At 37.3% G+C, this 25,712-nt stretch overlaps 1 protein-coding gene across 2 annotated transcripts in view; it reads left to right on the top strand.

Annotated features, from left to right (window-relative positions):
- LOC131438696 (sideroflexin-2) overlaps positions 1-25,712 on the top strand; it is a 171,108-nt gene that overhangs the window by 114,735 nt on the left and 30,661 nt on the right. For both annotated transcript variants that reach the window (XM_058608873.1, XM_058608872.1), the window contains one exon: positions 24,847-25,198. In XM_058608873.1, the coding sequence (XP_058464856.1) occupies positions 24,847-25,198 (352 nt within the window). The remainder of the gene's footprint in view (positions 1-24,846; positions 25,199-25,712) is intronic.

Genomic DNA, 25,712 nt, shown 5'->3' on the forward strand with positions numbered 1-25,712 from the left:
CAATCATATCTCCGGAACCAAAAGTCACAGCCATTTGATCTTCGAACTTGATCAATGGCCCGACAGTAGCTTTCAAACGAGCCCAAGTTTGTTAAAATCGGTTCAGCCATCTCTGAGAAAATTGAGCGCGTTCAAATAGCACGATTTTTGTCGGTTACGTCACTTATACAATCATATCTCCGGAACCAAAAATCACAGCCATTTGATCTTCGAACTTGATCAATGGCCCGACAGTAGCTTTCAAACGAGCCCAAGTTTGTTCAAATCGGTTCAGCCATCTCTGAGAAAATTGAGCGCGTTCAAATATCTTCGAAAAGTGCACATACATACACACACACACACACACACACACACACATACACACACACACACACACATACACACAGACATTTTCCGATCTCGTCGAACTGAGTCGAATGGTATATAACACTATGGGTCTCCGAGGCTCCGTTCGAAAGTCGGTTTTTCCAGCAATTCTAATACCTTTCTATAGAGAAAGGCAAAATCCTTCTTAGTCCACTTAGTGATGTTTTCATATATCTTTGAAAATCACCATAGGGGGGAGTACATGAAATTTTCGAAATCGAAAAAAAATTTTTGATGCCAAAAGGCTTAGAATTGCATGAAACGTCGAGATTTAGTGTCATCTCGAAAAAAAATTTTTTTGAAAAGATCGACTTTTTGGGACTTAGAAAAAATATGAAAATTTTTCTAAGTCCCAGAAAGTTGATTTTTTCAAAAAAATTTTTTTTTGAGATGACACTAAATTTCGATGTTTTATGCAGTTTTAAGAGTTTTGGCATCAAAAAAAATTTTCGATTTTGGAAATTTCATGTACTCCCCCCTATGGTGCTTTTTCAAGATCGATAATTGTCAAACCTTTACCACCGGGCAGCACCCCTTAAGCATGTCCGATTTAGGTCAAATTTTGCATGAAGGCTTTTTTCGAGGTGCTTAAACTTTTGAGCACTAGAACTTTACGAAAATAGAGTTGATCCCAAAATTTTGGCACCCTTATATATACAAGAGCGGTAAAAATCAACGTGTTTTGTCGGTTACGTCACTCATACCATCATATATCTGGAACCAAAAGTCACAACCATTTGATCTTCGAACTTGATCAACGGCCCGACAGTAGCTTTCAAACGAGCCCAAGTTTGTTAAAATCGGATCAGCCATCTCTGAGAAAATTGAGCGCGTTCAAATACAACGCTTTTTGTCGGTTACGTCACTTATACAATCATATCTCCGGAACCAAAGTCACAGCCATTTGATCTTCGAACTTGATCAATGGCCCGCCAGTAGCTTTCAAACGAGTCCAAGTTTGTTCAAATCGGTTCAGCCATCTCTGAGAAAATTGAGCGCGTTCAAATACAACGCTTTTTGTCGGTTACGTCACTTATACAATCATATCTCCGGAACCAAAAGTCACAGCCATTTTATCTTCGAACTTGATCAATGCCCCGATAGTAGCTTTCAAACGAGCCCAAGTTTGTTCAAATCGGTTGAGCCATCTCTGAGAAAATTGAGCGCGTTCAAATATCTTCGAAAAGTGCACATACATACACACATACACACACATACACACACACACTGACATTTTCCGATCTCGTCGAGCTGAGTCGAATGGTATATAACACTATGAGTCTCCGAGGCTCCGTTCGAAAGTCGGTTTTTCCAGCAATTCTAATACCTTTCTATAGAGAAAGGCAAAACCCTTCTTAGTCCACTTAGTGGAATTTTCATATATCTTGAAAAATCACCATAGGGGGGAGTACATGAAATTTTCGAAATCGAAAAAAAATTTTTGATGCCAAAAGGCTTAGAATTGCATGAAACGTCGAGATTTAGTGTCATCTCGAAAAAAAAATTTTTTGAAAAAGTCGACTTTTTGGGACTTAGAAAAAATATGAAAATTTTTCTAAGTCCCAGAAAGTTGATTTTTTCAAAAAAAATTTTTTTCGGGATAACACTAAATTTCGATGTTTCATGCAGTTTTAAGAGTTTCGGCATCAAAAAAAAATTCGATTTTGGACATTTCGTGTACTCCCCCCTATGGTGCTTTTTCAAGGTCGAAAATTGTCAAACCTTTACCACCGGGCAGCACCCCTTACGCATGTCCGATTTAGGTCAAATTTTGCATGAAGGCTTTTTTCGAGGTGCTTAAACTTTTGAGCACTAGAACTTAACGAAAATAGAGGTGATCCTAAAATTTTGGCACCCATATATATATATATATATATATATATATATATATATATATATATATATATATATATATATATATATATATATATATATATATATATATATATATATATATATATATATATATATATATATATATATATATATATATATATATATAAGAGCGGTAAAAATCAATGTGTTTTGTCGGTTACGTCACTTATACCATCATATTTCTGGAACCAAAAGTCACAACCATTTGATCTTCGAACTTGATCAATGGCCCGACAGTAGCTTTCAAACGAGCCCAAGTTTGTTAAAATCGGTTCAGTTATCTCTGAGAAAATTGAGCGCGTTCAAATACAACGCTTTTTGTCGGTTACGTCACTTATACAATCATATCTCCGGAACCAAAAGTCACAGCCATTTGATCTTCGAACTTGATCAATGACCCGATAGTACCTTTCAAACGAGCCCAAGTTTGTTAAAATCGGTTCAGCCATCTCTGAGAAAATTGAGCGCGTTCAAATTCAACGCCTTTTGTCGGTTACGTCACTTATACAATCATATCTCCGAAACCAAAAGTCACAGCCATTCGATCTTCGAACTTGATCAATGGCCCGACAGTAGCTTTCAAACGAGCCCAAGTTTGTTAAAATCGGTTCAGCCATCTCTGAGAAAATTGAGCGCGTTCAAATATCTTCTAAAAGTGCACACACACATACACACACACACACACACATACACACAGACATTTTCCGATCTCGTCGAACTGAGTCGAATGGTATATAACACTATGGGTCTCCGAGGCTCCGTTCGAAAGTCGGTTTTTCCAGCAATTCTAATACCTTTCTATAGAGAAAGGCAAAACCCTTCTTAGTCCACTTAGTGGAATTTTCATATATCTTGAAAAATCACCATAGGGGGGAGTACATGAAATTTTCGAAATCGAAAAAAAATTTTTGATGCCAAAAGGCTTAGAATTGCATGAAACGTCGAGATTTAGTGTCATCTCGAAAAAAAAATTTTTTGAAAAAGTCGACTTTTTGGGACTTAGAAAAAATATGAAAATTTTTCTAAGTCCCAGAAAGTTGATTTTTTCAAAAAAAATTTTTTTCGGGATAACACTAAATTTCGATGTTTCATGCAGTTTTAAGAGTTTCGGCATCAAAAAAAATTCGATTTTGGACATTTCATGTACTCCCCCCTATGGTGCTTTTTCAAGGTCGAAAATTGTCAAACCTTTACCACCGGGCAGCACCCCTTACGCATGTCCGATTTAGGTCAAATTTTGCATGAAGGCTTTTTTCGAGGTGCTTAAACTTTTGAGCACTAGAACTTAACGAAAATAGAGGTGATCCTAAAATTTTGGCACCCATATATAAAGGGTGATTTTTTAAGAGCTTGAGAACTTTTTTAAACAATAAAACGCATAAAATTTGCAAAATCTCATCGGTTCTTTATTTTAAACGTTAGATTGGTACATGACATTTACTTTTTGAAGATAATTTCATTTAAATGTTGACCGCGGCTGTGTCTTAGGTGGTCCATTCGGAAAGTCCAATTTTGGGCAACTTTTTCGAGCATTTCGGCCGGAATAGCCCGAATTTCTTCGGAAATGTTGTCTTCCAAAGCTGGAATAGTTACTGGCTTATTTCTGTAGACTTTAGACTTGACGTAGCCCCACAAAAAATAGTCTAAAGGCGTCAAATCGCATGATCTTGGTGGCCAACTTACCGGTCCATTTCTTGAGATGAATTGTTCTCCGAAGTTTTCCCTCAAAATGGCCATAGAATCGCGAGCTGTGTGGCATGTAGCGCCATCTTGTTGAAACCACATGTCAACCAAGTTCAGTTCTTCCATTTTTGGCAACAAAAAGTTTGTTAGCATCGAACGATAGCGATCGCCATTCACTGTAACGTTGCGTCCAACAGCATCTTTGAAAAAATACGGTCCAATGATTCCACCAGCGTACAAACCACACCAAACAGTGCATTTTTCGGGATGCATGGGCAGTTCTTGAACGGCTTCTGGTTGCTCTTCACTCCAAATGCGGCAATTTTGCTTATTTACGTAGCCATTCAACCAGAAATGAGCCTCATCGCTGAACAAAATTTGTCGATAAAAAAGCGGATTTTCTGCCAACTTTTCTAGGGCCCATTCACTGAAAATTCGACGTTGTGGCAGATGAAATTATCTTCAAAAAGTAAATGTCATGTACCAATCTAACGTTTAAAATAAAGAACCGATGAGATTTTGCAAATTTTATGCGTTTTATTGTTTAAAAAAGTTCTCAAGCTCTTAAAAAATCACCCTTTATATAAGAGCGGTAAAAATCAATGTGTTTTGTCGGTTACGTCACTTATACCATCATATATCTGGAACCAAAAGTCACAACCATTTGATCTTCGAACTTGATCAATGGCCCGACAGTAGCTTTCAAACGAGCCCAAGTTTGTTAAAATCGGTTCAGTTATCTCTGAGAAAATTGAGCGCGTTCAAATACAACGCTTTTTGTCGGTTACGTCACTTATACAATCATATCTCCGGAACCAAAAGTCACAGCCATTTGATCTTCGAACTTGATCAATGACCCGATAGTACCTTTCAAACGAGCCCAAGTTTGTTAAAATTGGTTCAGCCATCTCTGAGAAAATTGAGCGCGTTCAAATATCTTCTAAAAGTGCACACACACACATACACACACACACACACACACACACATACACACAGACATTTTCCGATCTCGTCGAACTGAGTCGAATGGTATATAACACTATGGGTCTCCGAGGCTCCGTTCGAAAGTCGGTTTTTCCAGCAATTCTAATACCTTTCTATAGAGAAAGGCAAAACCCTTCTTAGTCCACTTAGTGGAATTTTCATATATCTTGAAAAATCACCATAGGGGGGAGTACATGAAATTTTCGAAATCGAAAAAAAATTTTTGATGCCAAAAGGCTTAGAATTGCATGAAACGTCGAGATTTAGTGTCATCTCGAAAAAAAATTTTTTTGAAAAAGTCGACTTTTTGGGACTTAGAAAAAATATGAAAATTTTTCTAAGTCCCAGAAAGTTGATTTTTTCAAAAAAAATTTTTTTCGGGATAACACTAAATTTCGATGTTTCATGCAGTTTTAAGAGTTTCGGCATCAAAAAAAAATTCGATTTTGGACATTTCGTGTACTCCCCCCTATGGTGCTTTTTCAAGGTCGAAAATTGTCAAACCTTTACCACCGGGCAGCACCCCTTACGCATGTCCGATTTAGGTCAAATTTTGCATGAAGGCTTTTTTCGAGGTGCTTAAACTTTTGAGCACTAGAACTTAACGAAAATAGAGGTGATCCTAAAATTTTGGCACCCATATATATATATATATATATATATATATATATATATATATATATATATATATATATATATATATATATATATATATATATATATATATATATATATATATATATATATATATATATATATATATATATATATATATATAAGAGCGGTAAAAATCAATGTGTTTTGTCGGTTACGTCACTTATACCATCATATTTCTGGAACCAAAAGTCACAACCATTTGATCTTCGAACTTGATCAATGGCCCGACAGTAGCTTTCAAACGAGCCCAAGTTTGTTAAAATCGGTTCAGTTATCTCTGAGAAAATTGAGCGCGTTCAAATACAACGCTTTTTGTCGGTTACGTCACTTATACAATCATATCTCCGGAACCAAAAGTCACAGCCATTTGATCTTCGAACTTGATCAATGACCCGATAGTACCTTTCAAACGAGCCCAAGTTTGTTAAAATCGGTTCAGCCATCTCTGAGAAAATTGAGCGCGTTCAAATTCAACGCCTTTTGTCGGTTACGTCACTTATACAATCATATCTCCGAAACCAAAAGTCACAGCCATTCGATCTTCGAACTTGATCAATGGCCCGACAGTAGCTTTCAAACGAGCCCAAGTTTGTTAAAATCGGTTCAGCCATCTCTGAGAAAATTGAGCGCGTTCAAATATCTTCTAAAAGTGCACACACACATACACACACACACACACACATACACACAGACATTTTCCGATCTCGTCGAACTGAGTCGAATGGTATATAACACTATGGGTCTCCGAGGCTCCGTTCGAAAGTCGGTTTTTCCAGCAATTCTAATACCTTTCTATAGAGAAAGGCAAAACCCTTCTTAGTCCACTTAGTGGAATTTTCATATATCTTGAAAAATCACCATAGGGGGGAGTACATGAAATTTTCGAAATCGAAAAAAAATTTTTGATGCCAAAAGGCTTAGAATTGCATGAAACGTCGAGATTTAGTGTCATCTCGAAAAAAAAATTTTTTGAAAAAGTCGACTTTTTGGGACTTAGAAAAAATATGAAAATTTTTCTAAGTCCCAGAAAGTTGATTTTTTCAAAAAAAATTTTTTTCGGGATAACACTAAATTTCGATGTTTCATGCAGTTTTAAGAGTTTCGGCATCAAAAAAAATTCGATTTTGGACATTTCATGTACTCCCCCCTATGGTGCTTTTTCAAGGTCGAAAATTGTCAAACCTTTACCACCGGGCAGCACCCCTTACGCATGTCCGATTTAGGTCAAATTTTGCATGAAGGCTTTTTTCGAGGTGCTTAAACTTTTGAGCACTAGAACTTAACGAAAATAGAGGTGATCCTAAAATTTTGGCACCCATATATAAAGGGTGATTTTTTAAGAGCTTGAGAACTTTTTTAAACAATAAAACGCATAAAATTTGCAAAATCTCATCGGTTCTTTATTTTAAACGTTAGATTGGTACATGACATTTACTTTTTGAAGATAATTTCATTTAAATGTTGACCGCGGCTGTGTCTTAGGTGGTCCATTCGGAAAGTCCAATTTTGGGCAACTTTTTCGAGCATTTCGGCCGGAATAGCCCGAATTTCTTCGGAAATGTTGTCTTCCAAAGCTGGAATAGTTACTGGCTTATTTCTGTAGACTTTAGACTTGACGTAGCCCCACAAAAAATAGTCTAAAGGCGTCAAATCGCATGATCTTGGTGGCCAACTTACCGGTCCATTTCTTGAGATGAATTGTTCTCCGAAGTTTTCCCTCAAAATGGCCATAGAATCGCGAGCTGTGTGGCATGTAGCGCCATCTTGTTGAAACCACATGTCAACCAAGTTCAGTTCTTCCATTTTTGGCAACAAAAAGTTTGTTAGCATCGAACGATAGCGATCGCCATTCACTGTAACGTTGCGTCCAACAGCATCTTTGAAAAAATACGGTCCAATGATTCCACCAGCGTACAAACCACACCAAACAGTGCATTTTTCGGGATGCATGGGCAGTTCTTGAACGGCTTCTGGTTGCTCTTCACTCCAAATGCGGCAATTTTGCTTATTTACGTAGCCATTCAACCAGAAATGAGCCTCATCGCTGAACAAAATTTGTCGATAAAAAAGCGGATTTTCTGCCAACTTTTCTAGGGCCCATTCACTGAAAATTCGACGTTGTGGCAGATGAAATTATCTTCAAAAAGTAAATGTCATGTACCAATCTAACGTTTAAAATAAAGAACCGATGAGATTTTGCAAATTTTATGCGTTTTATTGTTTAAAAAAGTTCTCAAGCTCTTAAAAAATCACCCTTTATATAAGAGCGGTAAAAATCAATGTGTTTTGTCGGTTACGTCACTTATACCATCATATATCTGGAACCAAAAGTCACAACCATTTGATCTTCGAACTTGATCAATGGCCCGACAGTAGCTTTCAAACGAGCCCAAGTTTGTTAAAATCGGTTCAGTTATCTCTGAGAAAATTGAGCGCGTTCAAATACAACGCTTTTTGTCGGTTACGTCACTTATACAATCATATCTCCGGAACCAAAAGTCACAGCCATTTGATCTTCGAACTTGATCAATGACCCGATAGTACCTTTCAAACGAGCCCAAGTTTGTTAAAATTGGTTCAGCCATCTCTGAGAAAATTGAGCGCGTTCAAATATCTTCTAAAAGTGCACACACACACATACACACACACACACACACACACACATACACACAGACATTTTCCGATCTCGTCGAACTGAGTCGAATGGTATATAACACTATGGGTCTCCGAGGCTCCGTTCGAAAGTCGGTTTTTCCAGCAATTCTAATACCTTTCTATAGAGAAAGGCAAAACCCTTCTTAGTCCACTTAGTGGAATTTTCATATATCTTGAAAAATCACCATAGGGGGGAGTACATGAAATTTTCGAAATCGAAAAAAAATTTTTGATGCCAAAAGGCTTAGAATTGCATGAAACGTCGAGATTTAGTGTCATCTCGAAAAAAAAATTTTTTGAAAAAGTCGACTTTTTGGGACTTAGAAAAAATATGAAAATTTTTCTAAGTCCCAGAAAGTTGATTTTTTCAAAAAAAATTTTTTTCGGGATAACACTAAATTTCGATGTTTCATGCAGTTTTAAGAGTTTCGGCATCAAAAAAAATTCGATTTTGGACATTTCATGTACTCCCCCCTATGGTGCTTTTTCAAGGTCGAAAATTGTCAAACCTTTACCACCGGGCAGCACCCCTTACGCATGTCCGATTTAGGTCAAATTTTGCATGAAGGCTTTTTTCGAGGTGCTTAAACTTTTGAGCACTAGAACTTAACGAAAATAGAGGTGATCCTAAAATTTTGGCACCCATATATATAAGAGCGGTAAAAATCAATGTGTTTTGTCGGTTACGTCACTTATACCATCATATATCTGGAACCAAAAGTCACAACCATTTGATCTTCGAACTTGATCAATGGCCCGACAGTAGCTTTCAAACGAGCCCAAGTTTGTTAAAATCGGTTCAGTTATCTCTGAGAAAATTGAGCGCGTTCAAATACAACGCTTTTTGTCGGTTACGTCACTTATACAATCATATCTCCGGAACCAAAAGTCACAGCCATTTAATCTTCGAACTTGATCAATGACCCGATAGTACCTTTCAAACGAGCCCAAGTTTGTTAAAATTGGTTCAGCCATCTCTGAGAAAATTGAGCGCGTTCAAATTCAACGCCTTTTGTCGGTTACGTCACTTATACAATCATATCTCCGAAACCAAAAGTCACAGCCATTCGATCTTCGAACTTGATCAATGGCCCGACAGTAGCTTTCAAACGAGCCCAAGTTTGTTAAAATCGGTTCAGCCATCTCTGAGAAAATTGAGCGCGTTCAAATATCTTCTAAAAGTGCACACACACACATACACACACACACACACACACACACACACACACACATACACACAGACATTTTCCGATCTCGTCGAACTGAGTCGAATGGTATATAACACTATGGGTCTCCGAGGCTCCGTTCGAAAGTCGGTTTTTCCAGCAATTCTAATACCTTTCTATAGAGAAAGGCAAAAAGCCTTCTTAGTCCACTTAGTGAAATTTTCATATATCTTGAAAAATCACCATAGGGGGGAGTACATGAAATTTTCGAAATCGAAAAAAAAATTTTGATGCCAAAAGGCTTAGAATTGCATGAAACGTCGAGATTTAGTGTCATCTCGAAAAAAAAATTTTTTGAAAAAGTCGACTTTTTGGGACTTAGAAAAAATATGAAAATTTTTCTAAGTCCCAGAAAGTTGATTTTTTCAAAAAAAATTTTTTTCGGGATAACACTAAATTTCGATGTTTCATGCAGTTTTAAGAGTTTCGGCATCAAAAAAAATTTCGATTTTGGAAATTTCATGTACTCCCCCCTATGGTGCTTTTTCAAGGTCGAAAATTGTCAAACCTTTACCACCGGGCAGCACCCCTTACGCATGTCCGATTTAGGTCAAATTTTGCATGAAGGCTTTTTTCGAGGTGCTTAAGCTTTTGAGCACTAGAACTTAACGAAAATAGAGGTGATCCTAAAATTTTGGCACCCATATATATATAAGAGCGGTAAAAATCAATGTGTTTTGTCGGTTACGTCACTTATACCATCATATATTTGGAACCAAAAGTCACAACCATTTGATCTTCGAACTTGATCAATGGCCCGACAGTAGCTTTCAAACGAGCCCAAGTTTGTTAAAATCGGTTCAGTTATCTCTGAGAAAATTGAGCGCGTTCAAATACAACGCTTTTTGTCGGTTACGTCACTTATACAATCATATCTCCGAAACTAAAAGTCACAGCCATTTGATCTTCGAACTTGATCAATGGCCCGACAGTAGCTTTCAAACGAGCCCAAGTTTGTTAAAATCGGTTCAGCCATCTCTGAGAAAATTGAGCGCGTTCAAATATCTTCTAAAAGTGCACACACATACATACACACACACACACATACACACAGACATTTTCCGATCTCGTCGAACTGAGTCGAATGGTATATAACACTATGGGTCTCCGAGGCTCCGTTCGAAAGTCGGTTTTTCCAGCAATTCTAATACCTTTCTATAGAGAAAGGCAAAACCCTTCTTAGTCCACTTAGTGGAATTTTCATATATCTTGAAAAATCACCATAGGGGGGAGTACATGAAATTTTCGAAATCGAAAAAAAATTTTTGATGCCAAAAGGCTTAGAATTGCATGAAACGTCGAGATTTAGTGTCATCTCGAAAAAAAAATTTTTTGAAAAAGTCGACTTTTTGGGACTTAGAAAAAATATGAAAATTTTTCTAAGTCCCAGAAAGTTGATTTTTTCAAAAAAAATTTTTTTTGAGATGACACTAAATTTCGATGTTTTATGCAGTTTTAAGAGTTTTGGCATCAAAAAAAATTTTCGATTTTGGAAATTTCATGTACTCCCCCCTATGGTGCTTTTTCAAGATCGATAATTGTCAAACCTTTACCACCGAGCAGCACCCCTTAAGCATGTCCGATTTAGGTCAAATTTTGCATGAAGGCTTTTTTCGAGGTGCTTAAACTTTTGAGCACTAGAACTTTACGAAAATAGAGTTGATCCCAAAATTTTGGCACCCTTATATATACAAGAGCGGTAAAAATCAACGTGTTTTGTCGGTTACGTCACTCATACCATCATATATCTGGAACCAAAAGTCACAACCATTTGATCTTCGAACTTGATCAACGGCCCGACAGTAGCTTTCAAACGAGCCCAAGTTTGTTAAAATCGGATCAGCCATCTCTGAGAAAATTGAGCGCGTTCAAATACAACGCTTTTTGTCGGTTACGTCACTTATACAATCATATCTCCGGAACCAAAAGTCACAGCCATTTGATCTTCGAACTTGATCAATGGCCCGCCAGTAGCTTTCAAACGAGTCCAAGTTTGTTCAAATCGGTTCAGCCATCTCTGAGAAAATTGAGCGCGTTCAAATACAACGCTTTTTGTCGGTTACGTCACTTATACAATCATATCTCCGGAACCAAAAGTCACAGCCATTTTATCTTCGAACTTGATCAATGCCCCGATAGTAGCTTTCAAACGAGCCCAAGTTTGTTAAAATCGGTAGAGCCATCTCTGAGAAAATTGAGCGCGTTCAAATATCTTCGAAAAGTGCACATACATACACACATACACACACACATACACACACACACACACTGACATTTTCCGATCTCGTCGAGCTGAGTCGAATGGTATATAACACTATGGGTCTCCGAGGCTCCGTTCGAAAGTCGGTTTTTCCAGCAATTCTAATACCTTTCTATAGAGAAAGGCAAAAACCCTTTTTAGTCCACTTAGTGGAATTTTCATATATCTTGAAAAATCACCATAGGGGGGAGTACATGAAATTTTCGAAATCGAAAAAAAATTTTTGATGCCAAAAGGCTTAGAATTGCATGAAACGTCGAGATTTAGTGTCATCTCGAAAAAAAAATTTTTTGAAAAAGTCGACTTTTTGGGACTTAGAAAAAATATGAAAATTTTTCTAAGTCCCAGAAAGTTGATTTTTTCAAAAAAAATTTTTTTCGGGATAACACTAAATTTCGATGTTTCATGCAGTTTTAAGAGTTTCGGCATCAAAAAAAAATTCGATTTTGGACATTTCGTGTACTCCCCCCTATGGTGCTTTTTCAAGGTCGAAAATTGTCAAACCTTTACCACCGGGCAGCACCCCTTACGCATGTCCGATTTAGGTCAAATTTTGCATGAAGGCTTTTTTCGAGGTGCTTAAACTTTTGAGCACTAGAACTTAACGAAAATAGAGGTGATCCTAAAATTTTGGCACCCATATATATATATATATATATATATATATATATATAAGAGCGGTAAAAATCAATGTGTTTTGTCGGTTACGTCACTTATACCATCATATATCTGGAACCAAAAGTCACAACCATTTGATCTTCGAACTTGATCAATGGCCCGACAGTAGCTTTCAAACGAGCCCAAGTTTGTTAAAATCGGTTCAGTTATCTCTGAGAAAATTGAGCGCGTTCAAATACAACGCTTTTTGTCGGTTACGTCACTTATACAATCATATCTCCGGAACCAAAAGTCACAGCCATTTGATCTTCGAACTTGATCAATGACCCGATAGTACCTTTCAAACGAGCCCAAGTTTGTTAAAATCGGTTCAGCCATCTCTGAGAAAATTGAGCGCGTTCAAATTCAACGCCTTTTGTCGGTTACGTCACTTATACAATCATATCTCCGAAACCAAAAGTCACAGCCATTCGATCTTCGAACTTGATCAATGGCCCGACAGTAGCTTTCAAACGAGCCCAAGTTTGTTAAAATCGGTTCAGCCATCTCTGAGAAAATTGAGCGCGTTCAAATATCTTCTAAAAGTGCACACACACATACACACACACACACACATACACACAGACATTTTCCGATCTCGTCGAACTGAGTCGAATGGTATATAACACTATGGGTCTCCGAGGCTCCGTTCGAAAGTCGGTTTTTCCAGCAATTCTAATACCTTTCTATAGAGAAAGGCAAAACCCTTCTTAGTCCACTTAGTGGAATTTTCATATATCTTGAAAAATCACCATAGGGGGGAGTACATGAAATTTTCGAAATCGAAAAAAAATTTTTGATGCCAAAAGGCTTAGAATTGCATGAAACGTCGAGATTTAGTGTCATCTCGAAAAAAAATTTTTTTGAAAAAGTCGACTTTTTGGGACTTAGAAAAAATATGAAAATTTTTCTAAGTCCCAGAAAGTTGATTTTTTCAAAAAAAATTTTTTTCGGGATAACACTAAATTTCGATGTTTCATGCAGTTTTAAGAGTTTCGGCATAAAAAAAATTCGATTTTGGACATTTCATGTACTCCCCCCTATGGTGCTTTTTCAAGGTCGAAAATTGTCAAACCTTTACCACCGGGCAGCACCCCTTACGCATGTCCGATTTAGGTCAAATTTTGCATGAAGGCTTTTTTCGAGGTGCTTAAACTTTTGAGCACTAGAACTTAACGAAAATAGAGGTGATCCTAAAATTTTGGCACCCATATATATATAAGAGCGGTAAAAATCAATGTGTTTTGTCGGTTACGTCACTTATACCATCATATATCTGGAACCAAAAGTCACAACCATTTGATCTTCGAACTTGATCAATGGCCCGACAGTAGCTTTCAAACGAGCCCAAGTTTGTTAAAATCGGTTCAGTTATCTCTGAGAAAATTGAGCGCGTTCAAATACAACGCTTTTTGTCGGTTACGTCACTTATACAATCATATCTCCGGAACCAAAAGTCACAGCCATTTGATCTTCGAACTTGATCAATGACCCGATAGTACCTTTCAAACGAGCCCAAGTTTGTTAAAATTGGTTCAGCCATCTCTGAGAAAATTGAGCGCGTTCAAATTCAACGCCTTTTGTCGGTTACGTCACTTATACAATCATATCTCCGAAACCAAAAGTCACAGCCATTCGATCTTCGAACTTGATCAATGGCCCGACAGTAGCTTTCAAACGAGCCCAAGTTTGTTAAAATCGGTTCAGCCATCTCTGAGAAAATTGAGCGCGTTCAAATATCTTCTAAAAGTGCACACACACACATACACACACACACACACATACACACAGACATTTTCCGATCTCGTCGAACTGAGTCGAATGGTATATAACACTATGGGTCTCCGAGGCTCCGTTCGAAAGTCGGTTTTTCCAGCAATTCTAATACCTTTCTATAGAGAAAGGCAAAAAGCCTTCTTAGTCCACTTAGTGAAATTTTCATATATCTTGAAAAATCACCATAGGGGGGAGTACATGAAATTTTCGAAATCGAAAAAAAATTTTTGATGCCAAAAGGCTTAGAATTGCATGAAACGTCGAGATTTAGTGTCATCTCGAAAAAAAAATTTTTTGAAAAAGTCGACTTTTTGGAACTTAGAAAAAATATGAAAATTTTTCTAAGTCCCAGAAAGTTGATTTTTTCAAAAAAAAATTTTTTCGGGATAACACTAAATTTCGATGTTTCATGCAGTTTTAAGAGTTTCGGCATCAAAAAAAATTTCGATTTTGGAAATTTCATGTACTCCCCCCTATGGTGCTTTTTCAAGGTCGAAAATTGTCAAACCTTTACCACCGGGCAGCACCCCTTACGCATGTCCGATTTAGGTCAAATTTTGCATGAAGGCTTTTTTCGAGGTGCTTAAACTTTTGAGCACTAGAACTTAACGAAAATAGAGGTGATCCTAAAATTTTGGCACCCATATATATATAAGAGCGGTAAAAATCAATGTGTTTTGTCGGTTACGTCACTTATACCATCATATATTTGGAACCAAAAGTCACAACCATTTGATCTTCGAACTTGATCAATGGCCCGACAGTAGCTTTCAAACGAGCCCAAGTTTGTTAAAATCGGTTCAGTTATCTCTGAGAAAATTGAGCGCGTTCAAATACAACGCTTTTTGTCGGTTACGTCACTTATACAATCATATCTCCGGAACCAAAAGTCACAGCCATTTGATCTTCGAACTTGATCAAAGGCCCGATAGTACCTTTCAAACGAGCCCAAGTTTGTTAAAATCGGTTCAGCCATCTCTGAGAAAATTGAGCGCGTTCAAATTCAACGCCTTTTGTCGGTTACGTCACTTATACAATCATATCTCCGAAACTAAAAGTCACAGCCATTTGATCTTCGAACTTGATCAATGGCCAGACAGTAGCTTTCAAACGAGCCCAAGTTTGTTAAAATCGGTTCAGCCATCTCTGAGAAAATTGAGCGCGTTCAAATATCTTCTAAAAGTGCACACACATACATACACACACACACACACATACACACAGACATTTTCCGATCTCGTCGAACTGAGTCGAATGGTATATAACACTATGGGTCTCCGAGGCTCCGTTCGAAAGTCGGTTTTTCCAGCAATTCTAATACCTTTCTATAGAGAAAGGCAAAACCCTTCTTAGTCCACTTAGTGGAATTTTCATATATCTTGAAAAATCACCATAGGGGGGAGTACATGAAATTTTCGAAATCGAAAAAAAATTTTTGATGCCAAAAGGCTTAGAATTGCATGAAACGTCGAGATTTAGTGTCATCTCGAAAAAAAAATTTTTTGAAAAAGTCGACTTTTTGGGACTTAGAAAAAATATGAAAATTTTTCTAAGTCCCAGAAAGTTGATTTTTTCAAAAAAAATTTTTTTCGGGATAACACTAAATTTCGATGTTTCATGCAGTTTTAAGAGTTTCGGCATCAAAAAAAATTCGATTTTGGACATTTCATGTACTCCCCCCTATGGTGCTTTTTCAAGGTCGAAAATTGTCAAACCTTTACCACCGGGCAGCACCCCTTACGCATGTCCGATTTAGGTCAAATTTTGCATGAAGGCTTTTTTCGAGGTGCTTAAACTTTTGAGCACTAGAACTTAACGAAAATAGAGGTGATCCTAAAATTTTGGCACCCATATATATATAAGAGCGGTAAAAATCAATGTGTTTTGTCGGTTACGTCACTTATACCATCATATATCTGGAACCAAAAGTCACAACCATTTGATCTTCGAACTTGATCAATGGCCCGACAGTAGCTTTCAAACGAGCCCAAGTTTGTTAAAATCGGTTCAGTTATCTCTGAGAAAATTGAGCGCGTTCAAATACAACGCTTTTTGTCGGTTACGTCACTTATACAATCATATCTCCGGAACCAAAAGTCACAGCCATTTGATCTTCGAACTTGATCAATGACCCGATAGTACCTTTCAAACGAGCCCAAGTTTGTTAAAATTGGTTCAGCCATCTCTGAGAAAATTGAGCGCGTTCAAATTCAACGCCTTTTGTCGGTTACGTCACTTATACAATCATATCTCCGAAACCAAAAGTCACAGCCATTCGATCTTCGAACTTGATCAATGGCCCGACAGTAGCTTTCAAACGAGCCCAAGTTTGTTAAAATCGGTTCAGCCATCTCTGAGAAAATTGAGCGCGTTCAAATATCTTCTAAAAGTGCACACACACACATACACACACACACACACACACATACACACAGACATTTTCCGATCTCGTCGAACTGAGTCGAATGGTATATAACACTATGGGTCTCCGAGGCTCCGTTCGAAAGTCGGTTTTTCCAGCAATTCTAATACCTTTCTATAGAGAAAGGCAAAAAGCCTTCTTAGTCCACTTAGTGAAATTTTCATATATCTTGAAAAATCACCATAGGGGGGAGTACATGAAATTTTCGAAATCGAAAAAAAATTTTTGATGCCAAAAGGCTTAGAATTGCATGAAACGTCGAGATTTAGTGTCATCTCGAAAAAAAAATTTTTTGAAAAAGTCGACTTTTTGGGACTTAGAAAAAATATGAAAATTTTTCTAAGTCCCAGAAAGTTGATTTTTTCAAAAAAAATTTTTTTTGAGATGACACTAAATTTCGATGTTTTATGCAGTTTTAAGAGTTTTGGCATCAAAAAAAATTTTCGATTTTGGAAATTTCATGTACTCCCCCCTATGGTGCTTTTTCAAGATCGATAATTGTCAAACCTTTACCACCGAGCAGCACCCCTTAAGCATGTCCGATTTAGGTCAAATTTTGCATGAAGGCTTTTTTCGAGGTGCTTAAACTTTTGAGCACTAGAACTTTACGAAAATAGAGTTGATCCCAAAATTTTGGCACCCTTATATATACAAGAGCGGTAAAAATCAACGTGTTTTGTCGGTTACGTCACTCATACCATCATATATCTGGAACCAAAAGTCACAACCATTTGATCTTCGAACTTGATCAACGGCCCGACAGTAGCTTTCAAACGAGCCCAAGTTTGTTAAAATCGGATCAGCCATCTCTGAGAAAATTGAGCGCGTTCAAATACAACGCTTTTTGTCGGTTACGTCACTTATACAATCATATCTCCGGAACCAAAAGTCACAGCCATTTGATCTTCGAACTTGATCAATGGCCCGCCAGTAGCTTTCAAACGAGTCCAAGTTTGTTCAAATCGGTTCAGCCATCTCTGAGAAAATTGAGCGCGTTCAAATACAACGCTTTTTGTCGGTTACGTCACTTATACAATCATATCTCCGGAACCAAAAGTCACAGCCATTTTATCTTCGAACTTGATCAATGCCCCGATAGTAGCTTTCAAACGAGCCCAAGTTTGTTAAAATCGGTTGAGCCATCTCTGAGAAAATTGAGCGCGTTCAAATATCTTCGAAAAGTGCACATACATACACACATACACACACACATACACACACACACACACTGACATTTTCCGATCTCGTCGAGCTGAGTCGAATGGTATATAACACTATGGGTCTCCGAGGCTCCGTTCGAAAGTCGGTTTTTCCAGCAATTCTAATACCTTTCTATAGAGAAAGGCAAAAACCCTTTTTAGTCCACTTAGTGGAATTTTCATATATCTTGAAAAATCACCATAGGGGGGAGTACATGAAATTTTCGAAATCGAAAAAAAATTTTTGATGCCAAAAGGCTTAGAATTGCATGAAACGTCGAGATTTAGTGTCATCTCGAAAAAAAAATTTTTTGAAAAAGTCGACTTTTTGGGACTTAGAAAAAATATGAAAATTTTTCTAAGTCCCAGAAAGTTGATTTTTTCAAAAAAAATTTTTTTCGGGATAACACTAAATTTCGATGTTTCATGCAGTTTTAAGAGTTTCGGCATCAAAAAAAAATTCGATTTTGGACATTTCGTGTACTCCCCCCTATGGTGCTTTTTCAAGGTCGAAAATTGTCAAACCTTTACCACCGGGCAGCACCCCTTACGCATGTCCGATTTAGGTCAAATTTTGCATGAAGGCTTTTTTCGAGGTGCTTAAACTTTTGAGCACTAGAACTTAACGAAAATAGAGGTGATCCTAAAATTTTGGCACCCATATATATATATATATATATATATATATATATATATATATATATATATATAAGAGCGGTAAAAATCAATGTGTTTTGTCGGTTACGTCACTTATACCATCATATATCTGGAACCAAAAGTCACAACCATTTGATCTTCGAACTTGATCAATGGCCCGACAGTAGCTTTCAAACGAGCCCAAGTTTGTTAAAATCGGTTCAGTTATCTCTGAGAAAATTGAGCGCGTTCAAATACAACGCTTTTTGTCGGTTACGTCACTTATACAATCATATCTCCGGAACCAAAAGTCACAGCCATTTGATCTTCGAACTTGATCAATGACCCGATAGTACCTTTCAAACGAGCCCAAGTTTGTTAAAATCGGTTCAGCCATCTCTGAGAAAATTGAGCGCGTTCAAATTCAACGCCTTTTGTCGGTTACGTCACTTATACAATCATATCTCCGAAACCAAAAGTCACAGCCATTCGATCTTCGAACTTGATCAATGGCCCGACAGTAGCTTTCAAACGAGCCCAAGTTTGTTAAAATCGGTTCAGCCATCTCTGAGAAAATTGAGCGCGTTCAAATATCTTCTAAAAGTGCACACACACATACACACACACACACACATACACACAGACATTTTCCGATCTCGTCGAACTGAGTCGAATGGTATATAACACTATGGGTCTCCGAGGCTCCGTTCGAAAGTCGGTTTTTCCAGCAATTCTAATACCTTTCTATAGAGAAAGGCAAAACCCTTCTTAGTCCACTTAGTGGAATTTTCATATATCTTGAAAAATCACCATAGGGGGGAGTACATGAAATTTTCGAAATCGAAAAAAAATTTTTGATGCCAAAAGGCTTAGAATTGCATGAAACGTCGAGATTTAGTGTCATCTCGAAAAAAAAATTTTTTGAAAAAGTCGACTTTTTGGGACTTAGAAAAAATATGAAAATTTTTCTAAGTCCCAGAAAGTTGATTTTTTCAAAAAAAATTTTTTTCGGGATAACACTAAATTTCGATGTTTCATGCAGTTTTAAGAGTTTCGGCATCAAAAAAAATTCGATTTTGGACATTTCATGTACTCCCCCCTATGGTGCTTTTTCAAGGTCGAAAATTGTCAAACCTTTACCACCGGGCAGCACCCCTTACGCATGTCCGATTTAGGTCAAATTTTGCATGAAGGCTTTTTTCGAGGTGCTTAAACTTTTGAGCACTAGAACTTAACGAAAATAGAGGTGATCCTAAAATTTTGGCACCCATATATATATAAGAGCGGTAAAAATCAATGTGTTTTGTCGGTTACGTCACTTATACCATCATATATCTGGAACCAAAAGTCACAACCATTTGATCTTCGAACTTGATCAATGGCCCGACAGTAGCTTTCAAACGAGCCCAAGTTTGTTAAAATCGGTTCAGTTATCTCTGAGAAAATTGAGCGCGTTCAAATACAACGCTTTTTGTCGGTTACGTCACTTATACAATCATATCTCCGGAACCAAAAGTCACAGCCATTTGATCTTCGAACTTGATCAATGACCCGATAGTACCTTTCAAACGAGCCCAAGTTTGTTAAAATTGGTTCAGCCATCTCTGAGAAAATTGAGCGCGTTCAAATTCAACGCCTTTTGTCGGTTACGTCACTTATACAATCATATCTCCGAAACCAAAAGTCACAGCCATTCGATCTTCGAACTTGATCAATGGCCCGACAGTAGCTTTCAAACGAGCCCAAGTTTGTTAAAATCGGTTCAGCCATCTCTGAGAAAATTGAGCGCGTTCAAATATCTTCTAAAAGTGCACACACACACATACACACACACACACACACACACATACACACAGACATTTTCCGATCTCGTCGAACTGAGTCGAATGGTATATAACACTATGGGTCTCCGAGGCTCCGTTCGAAAGTCGGTTTTTCCAGCAATTCTAATACCTTTCTATAGAGAAAGGCAAAAACCTTCTTAGTCCACTTAGTGAGATTTTCATATATCTTGAAAAATCACCATAGGGGGGAGTACATGAAATTTTCAAAATCGAAAAAAAATTTTTGATGCCAAAAGGCTTAGAATTGCATGAAACGTCGAGATTTAGTGTCATCTCGAAAAAAAAATTTTTTGAAAAAATCGACTTTTTGGGACTTAGAAAAAATATGAAAATTTTTCTAAGTCCCAGAAAGTTGATTTTTTCAAAAAAATTTTTTTTTGAGATGACACTAAATTTCGATGTTTTATGCAGTTTTAAGAGCTTTGGCATCAAAAAAAATTTTCGATTTTGGAAATTTCATGTACTCCCCCCTATGGTGCTTTTTCAAGATCGAAAATTGCCAAACCTTTACCACCGGGCAGCACCCCTTAAGCATGTCCGATTTAGGTCAAATTTTGCATGAAGGCTTTTTTCGAGGTGCTTAAACTTTTGAGCACTAGAACTTTACGAAAATAGAGTTGATCCCAAAATTTTGGCACCCTTATATATATAAGAGCGGTAAAAATCAACGTGTTTTGTCGGTTACGTCACTTATACCATCATATATCTGGAACCAAAAGTCACAACCATTTGATCTTCGAACTTGATCAACGGCCCGACAGTAGCTTTCAAACGAGCCCAAGTTTATTAAAATCGGATCAGCCATCTCTGAGAAAATTGAGCGCGTTCAAATACAACGCTTTTTGTCGGTTACGTCACTTATACGATCATATCTCCGGAACCAAAACTCACAACCATTTGATCTTCGAACTTGATCAATGGTACGACAGTAGCTTTCAAACGAGCCCAAGTTTGTTCAAATCGGTTCAGCCATCTCTGAGAAAATTGAGCGCGTTCAAATATCTTCGAAAAGTGCACATACATACACACACACATACACACACACACAGACATTTTCCGATCTCGACGAACTGAGTCGAATGGTATATAACACTATGGGTCTCCGAGGCTCCGTTCGAAAGTCGGTTTTTCCAGCAATTCTAATACCTTTCTATAGAGAAAGGCAAAAAATATATGTCATAAAATTTCAAAGTTTTGATTTGTATTTTTTTTGAAAATTTTTCCCATTAATAGAAATTCTCTGTATTTGTACCAAATTTCTTGAGCTTCTTTGAACGGATATATAATTTCGGTCATCAATACATTGTTTCTGGTAATGATTTCAATATTTTGAAAAAAAAAATGTACATGTCATCGCTTTAATTTTTGAGTTATATACAAACATATGAAAAAAAAAATGAAAAATTCATATATATTTATAAATTCATCGATTGTTTATTGTTTTCTTTTGATTGTGCAGGAATGGTAGTTGAGCGAAAATTGTAGCTGGTATCACTATCAATCGAATGGTGTATAAAAATATATAGGTCATCGCTTTGAATTTCGAGATATTTACGATCATTGTAAAAAGTCTCATCTTTTCTTAGGTCATCTATCTACATTATAACGTTGGGTAGACAACCCTATTTTTAGTGTTTTTCAGTGCATTTTAATTGTGGAAGTAGTACCTTTAAAATGGTAAACAAATTTTGAAGATCGGTTGACAAACAACAAAGTTATGACTCGGTAAAGTTGAAGTATTCAATATTTTCTATGCGACGTTTAAGCCAAATAAAAGAAAATTGAAAAGCCGATAGGGCATATTGGGCGCGTGAAAAAAACTTGGAACGGGAGAAATCAAATTTTGATTGGTTTTCCTTTACCAATCGTCAGCTACAAAGTTTTGGAATCAATCTACGAACTTCACAAAATTCGAGGGTGTAAAATTTATTGAGATTAGTTGAAAAACAGCTGAGCTATGACAGCTCAATGTTACCGTTCCAACTTTTTTTGAGGCTTGGTATTTGGAGTGTTAAAGCCTGTGATGGTGTTTAAAATGAAACGGCACAACACGGATAATTGAAAGTATCGAGATCAAGTATACTTGGGTCATCTGGAGAAGGGCTCCATCACCATGAGTCAACTGAAAACGATAAAATCGTTATTTCATATAATCATCGAATGGCAAAAGTTTAAACCGGTACATCGGGATGTCACACAGTGCACGAACTGTTTGAACTACGGCCATGGAGCGAGAAATCGCCACATGAAAAGTCGGTGCGGGAAATGTGCCGAATCACACAATACCAACGATTGCCTACTAGATGACATCGCATCGCATCTACCAGCAAATCGTGTCCCAAACGTGCTGAGTTCACAAAAATTCGACAACAGGCGTTCCGTAAACAATCAACGCGCAAGAATGTTCTACAGAATAATGAAATTATTTTCCCACGGCTCCCACCGAAGAGAGATATTTCAAATTTTTCCTTCACTTCCTCACAGCAATCCAAATTCAGCCGCTGGATCACAAAAAGATTCTGCCTCCAAAATCCCTCCTGAATGGGGTAATAATCATCCACAAGCAAAAGATGACTCTTGTGATTTATTCTCTGCTGAACAACTGATCGTCATTTTTGAAACAATGACAACAAAACTACGAAACCGCAGAACGCGGCTAGATCAAATCAACGCTTTAATCAAATTCATCATCGAATATGCGATATAATGAGTGTGTTGTAGAAAATTGGAATGCTTGCTCACTCAGGGGCAAAACTGCTGAATTGTCCTACTTTCTTCATGAGAAGAATACCGGTTTTTTACTATTTTAACTGAAACTCATCTTGAACCTGAAATTTCTATTTTGATTTTAAATCATAGAATTCACAGGCTCGACAGGACAACAAGATTTACTATTCCTACTGGTGTACCCCAAGGAAGTATCCTAGGTCCCATCCTATACAACATTTTTACATCAGACAACCCACCTCTTCCGGGTGGTGGTGTTCTGTCACAATTTGCTGTTGATACTGCCAAAGGTCGTGTAATTAATGCTTTGAAGAATAAACTACAGATAGGTCTGGACGCTCTAAATGAATATTTTGCAAGCTGGAAGGTTGTGATCAATGCAACAAAAACTCAGGTCATCTTGTTTCCACATTCAAGATCTCCAAAACTTGTTCCATCAGACGAATGCCGAATACGATTCGGTGATGAGGTCATTCAATCGTCCTACGATGTTATCTATCTAGGACTCACTTTTGACAGACATCTGATATGCAGGTCACATATTGACAAAATTGTTTAAAAATTCAGCATACTCATTAGGTCTCTGTATTCATTTATTTGTAGAACATCTAAACTTTGCCTGAAGAATCAGATGGCTATCTATAAACAAATCATCTACCCCGCAATTGAATACGCAGTCCCTGTTTGGCAGGGCTGTGCACGAACGCACAAACTTAGGCCTCAGTACATTCAAACAGTGTTGGTGATTGCCGAAAATTTGACAGAAGCTGCTATATTGCTATCTATATTGTGTACAACATTTTCAATCCGGTAGAAGATGCTATAAGAACTCGAGTCTCTCAATGCATGAACCGCGAGAGATTTTTTTCTACATTTCTTCGCTCCACTTCATACTCTGAGTATTTCACAGCCCATGAAAAAATATACAGTCTGATAATGATCGTTGCTGTGTGGAATTTCCCAAGAGAGTTAACAATTATCGCAGAAAATCGAATCGATGGTTCATCTTGATGTTTCTCATACTAGGTTGCAATATTTCAAAACCCTTGTGTGGAGCATTCACATACATTTTCATAGACACAACTTATACAAAGGTTATATGCACATAGTTAGAATAAGCGGCAATAGTAAAATGATTCTATCGCAATTATCCACTGCCCATACAGAATCGGATCGCGAAACGAGAATAAGCGACCGTTTGTTGCTTCAGAGAGGATCTCCACAGCATCGTGCTAACCTTTGATTCTCAGAAATGTCATCGAGAGAAATTCACTCTCGCACTGGTGTCTATTCTATGTTAAATAAGCCATGTCGGGTGTTTGTTGTTGCGATGTTTTCCATTTCTCTTTGATGGCACTGATTCAATCGTGTGAAGAGTGAAGATTGAACGTTCTTTGATACGATAAAAGCCATCCTTGCATTCGAAGTAAGATCTTAAAGATGATTCTAAATCTGCCCCCTTGAACAAGGACTAGTGAAGTACATGAGATGGCCTCCCTGGATATACTAGAACAAAAATTCGAACAATACTGCACGAAATTTGAAGAGAGGTGCTCAATCGCTTTATTACAAATGATTCGAAATTTGTACGTATTAGGTTAGAGATAGTTATAAGTAGGTAGATATTTTATTAACAATTAAAATAAATATTATGATCAAACATTAGTATGTAAAACAAGAGTAACTAAAACACCTATTATTAATGAATCGTATGAACAACAAAGATGAAAGGCCAAAGGGTGAAAAAACAATTGTACTGTAAATCGTTGATGTAGCACACAAAAATATTATGTTGGGCGAATTGTGGAATTTTTTGATTTTTCATGTATATATACTTGTATCCAGCTTTATTTTATGATTTCTTTTCTTCAAATTTTAGGACCAACCCAGCGGTAATCTTCTGGCAATGGGTTAATCAATCGTTCAACGCTCTGGTTAATTATACGAATAGGAATGCTAATTCATCTTTGACAACAACACAATTAGCTGTATCATATGTCACAGCTACCAGTTCGGCGCTTGTTGCTGCAGTTGGTTACAAAGGCTATTTAACTAGAACAGCAAGTCCATTTTTTCAGCGTTATGTACCATTTGTGGCTGTTGCTGTAGCGAATTGCATTAACATACCACTTATGCGACAAAACGAACTATTATTTGGAATTGAAATTCAGGATGAAACCGGAAACTCTGTTGGGTATAGTAGAGTCGCTGCCGCAAAAGGAATATCACAGGTAACCAAATATCACCTTTTAGGTCGAGGCCCAGAGGGATGCACTTTGTTGAATGTAGCAATGTCTGTGTGCGTGTTTGTATATGTGTGTATGTGTCAAATCATCTCACCAGGATTTCTCGAAAAAGGCTCGACCGATGTGCACATCAAAGTAAAGCCTTGGCAAAGGGTGCTTTTGTTGGTGGTATCTTGTTGGCAACACTGTTTGTGACAGATCACGAGTGAATCGTGTCTTGTGTCATTGTCAGACTTGTTTAGTTTGGTCTATGATTTTATCATGAATCGACTTACGCTATTTCTTGTGGGCCATATTAAGGTTCATGTATACAAATATACACCAGCAACGATTGACGCATTGGAAGGCAATAATGAAGCATTTATTCGTGAAATTTCGGCCGATATGTTGGAGAAAGTTCTATCGAATCCAATAAAGATTTCATAAATTTTCTCAAATTTTTGTGTTTTGCCTTTCTCATGTAGGAAGGTTATGCAATCGCTGTGAAAACCGACTTTTT

Source organism: Malaya genurostris, chromosome 3 (genome assembly GCF_030247185.1).
Source record: "Malaya genurostris strain Urasoe2022 chromosome 3, Malgen_1.1, whole genome shotgun sequence".
Classification (NCBI taxonomy): Eukaryota; Metazoa; Arthropoda; class Insecta; order Diptera; family Culicidae; genus Malaya; species Malaya genurostris.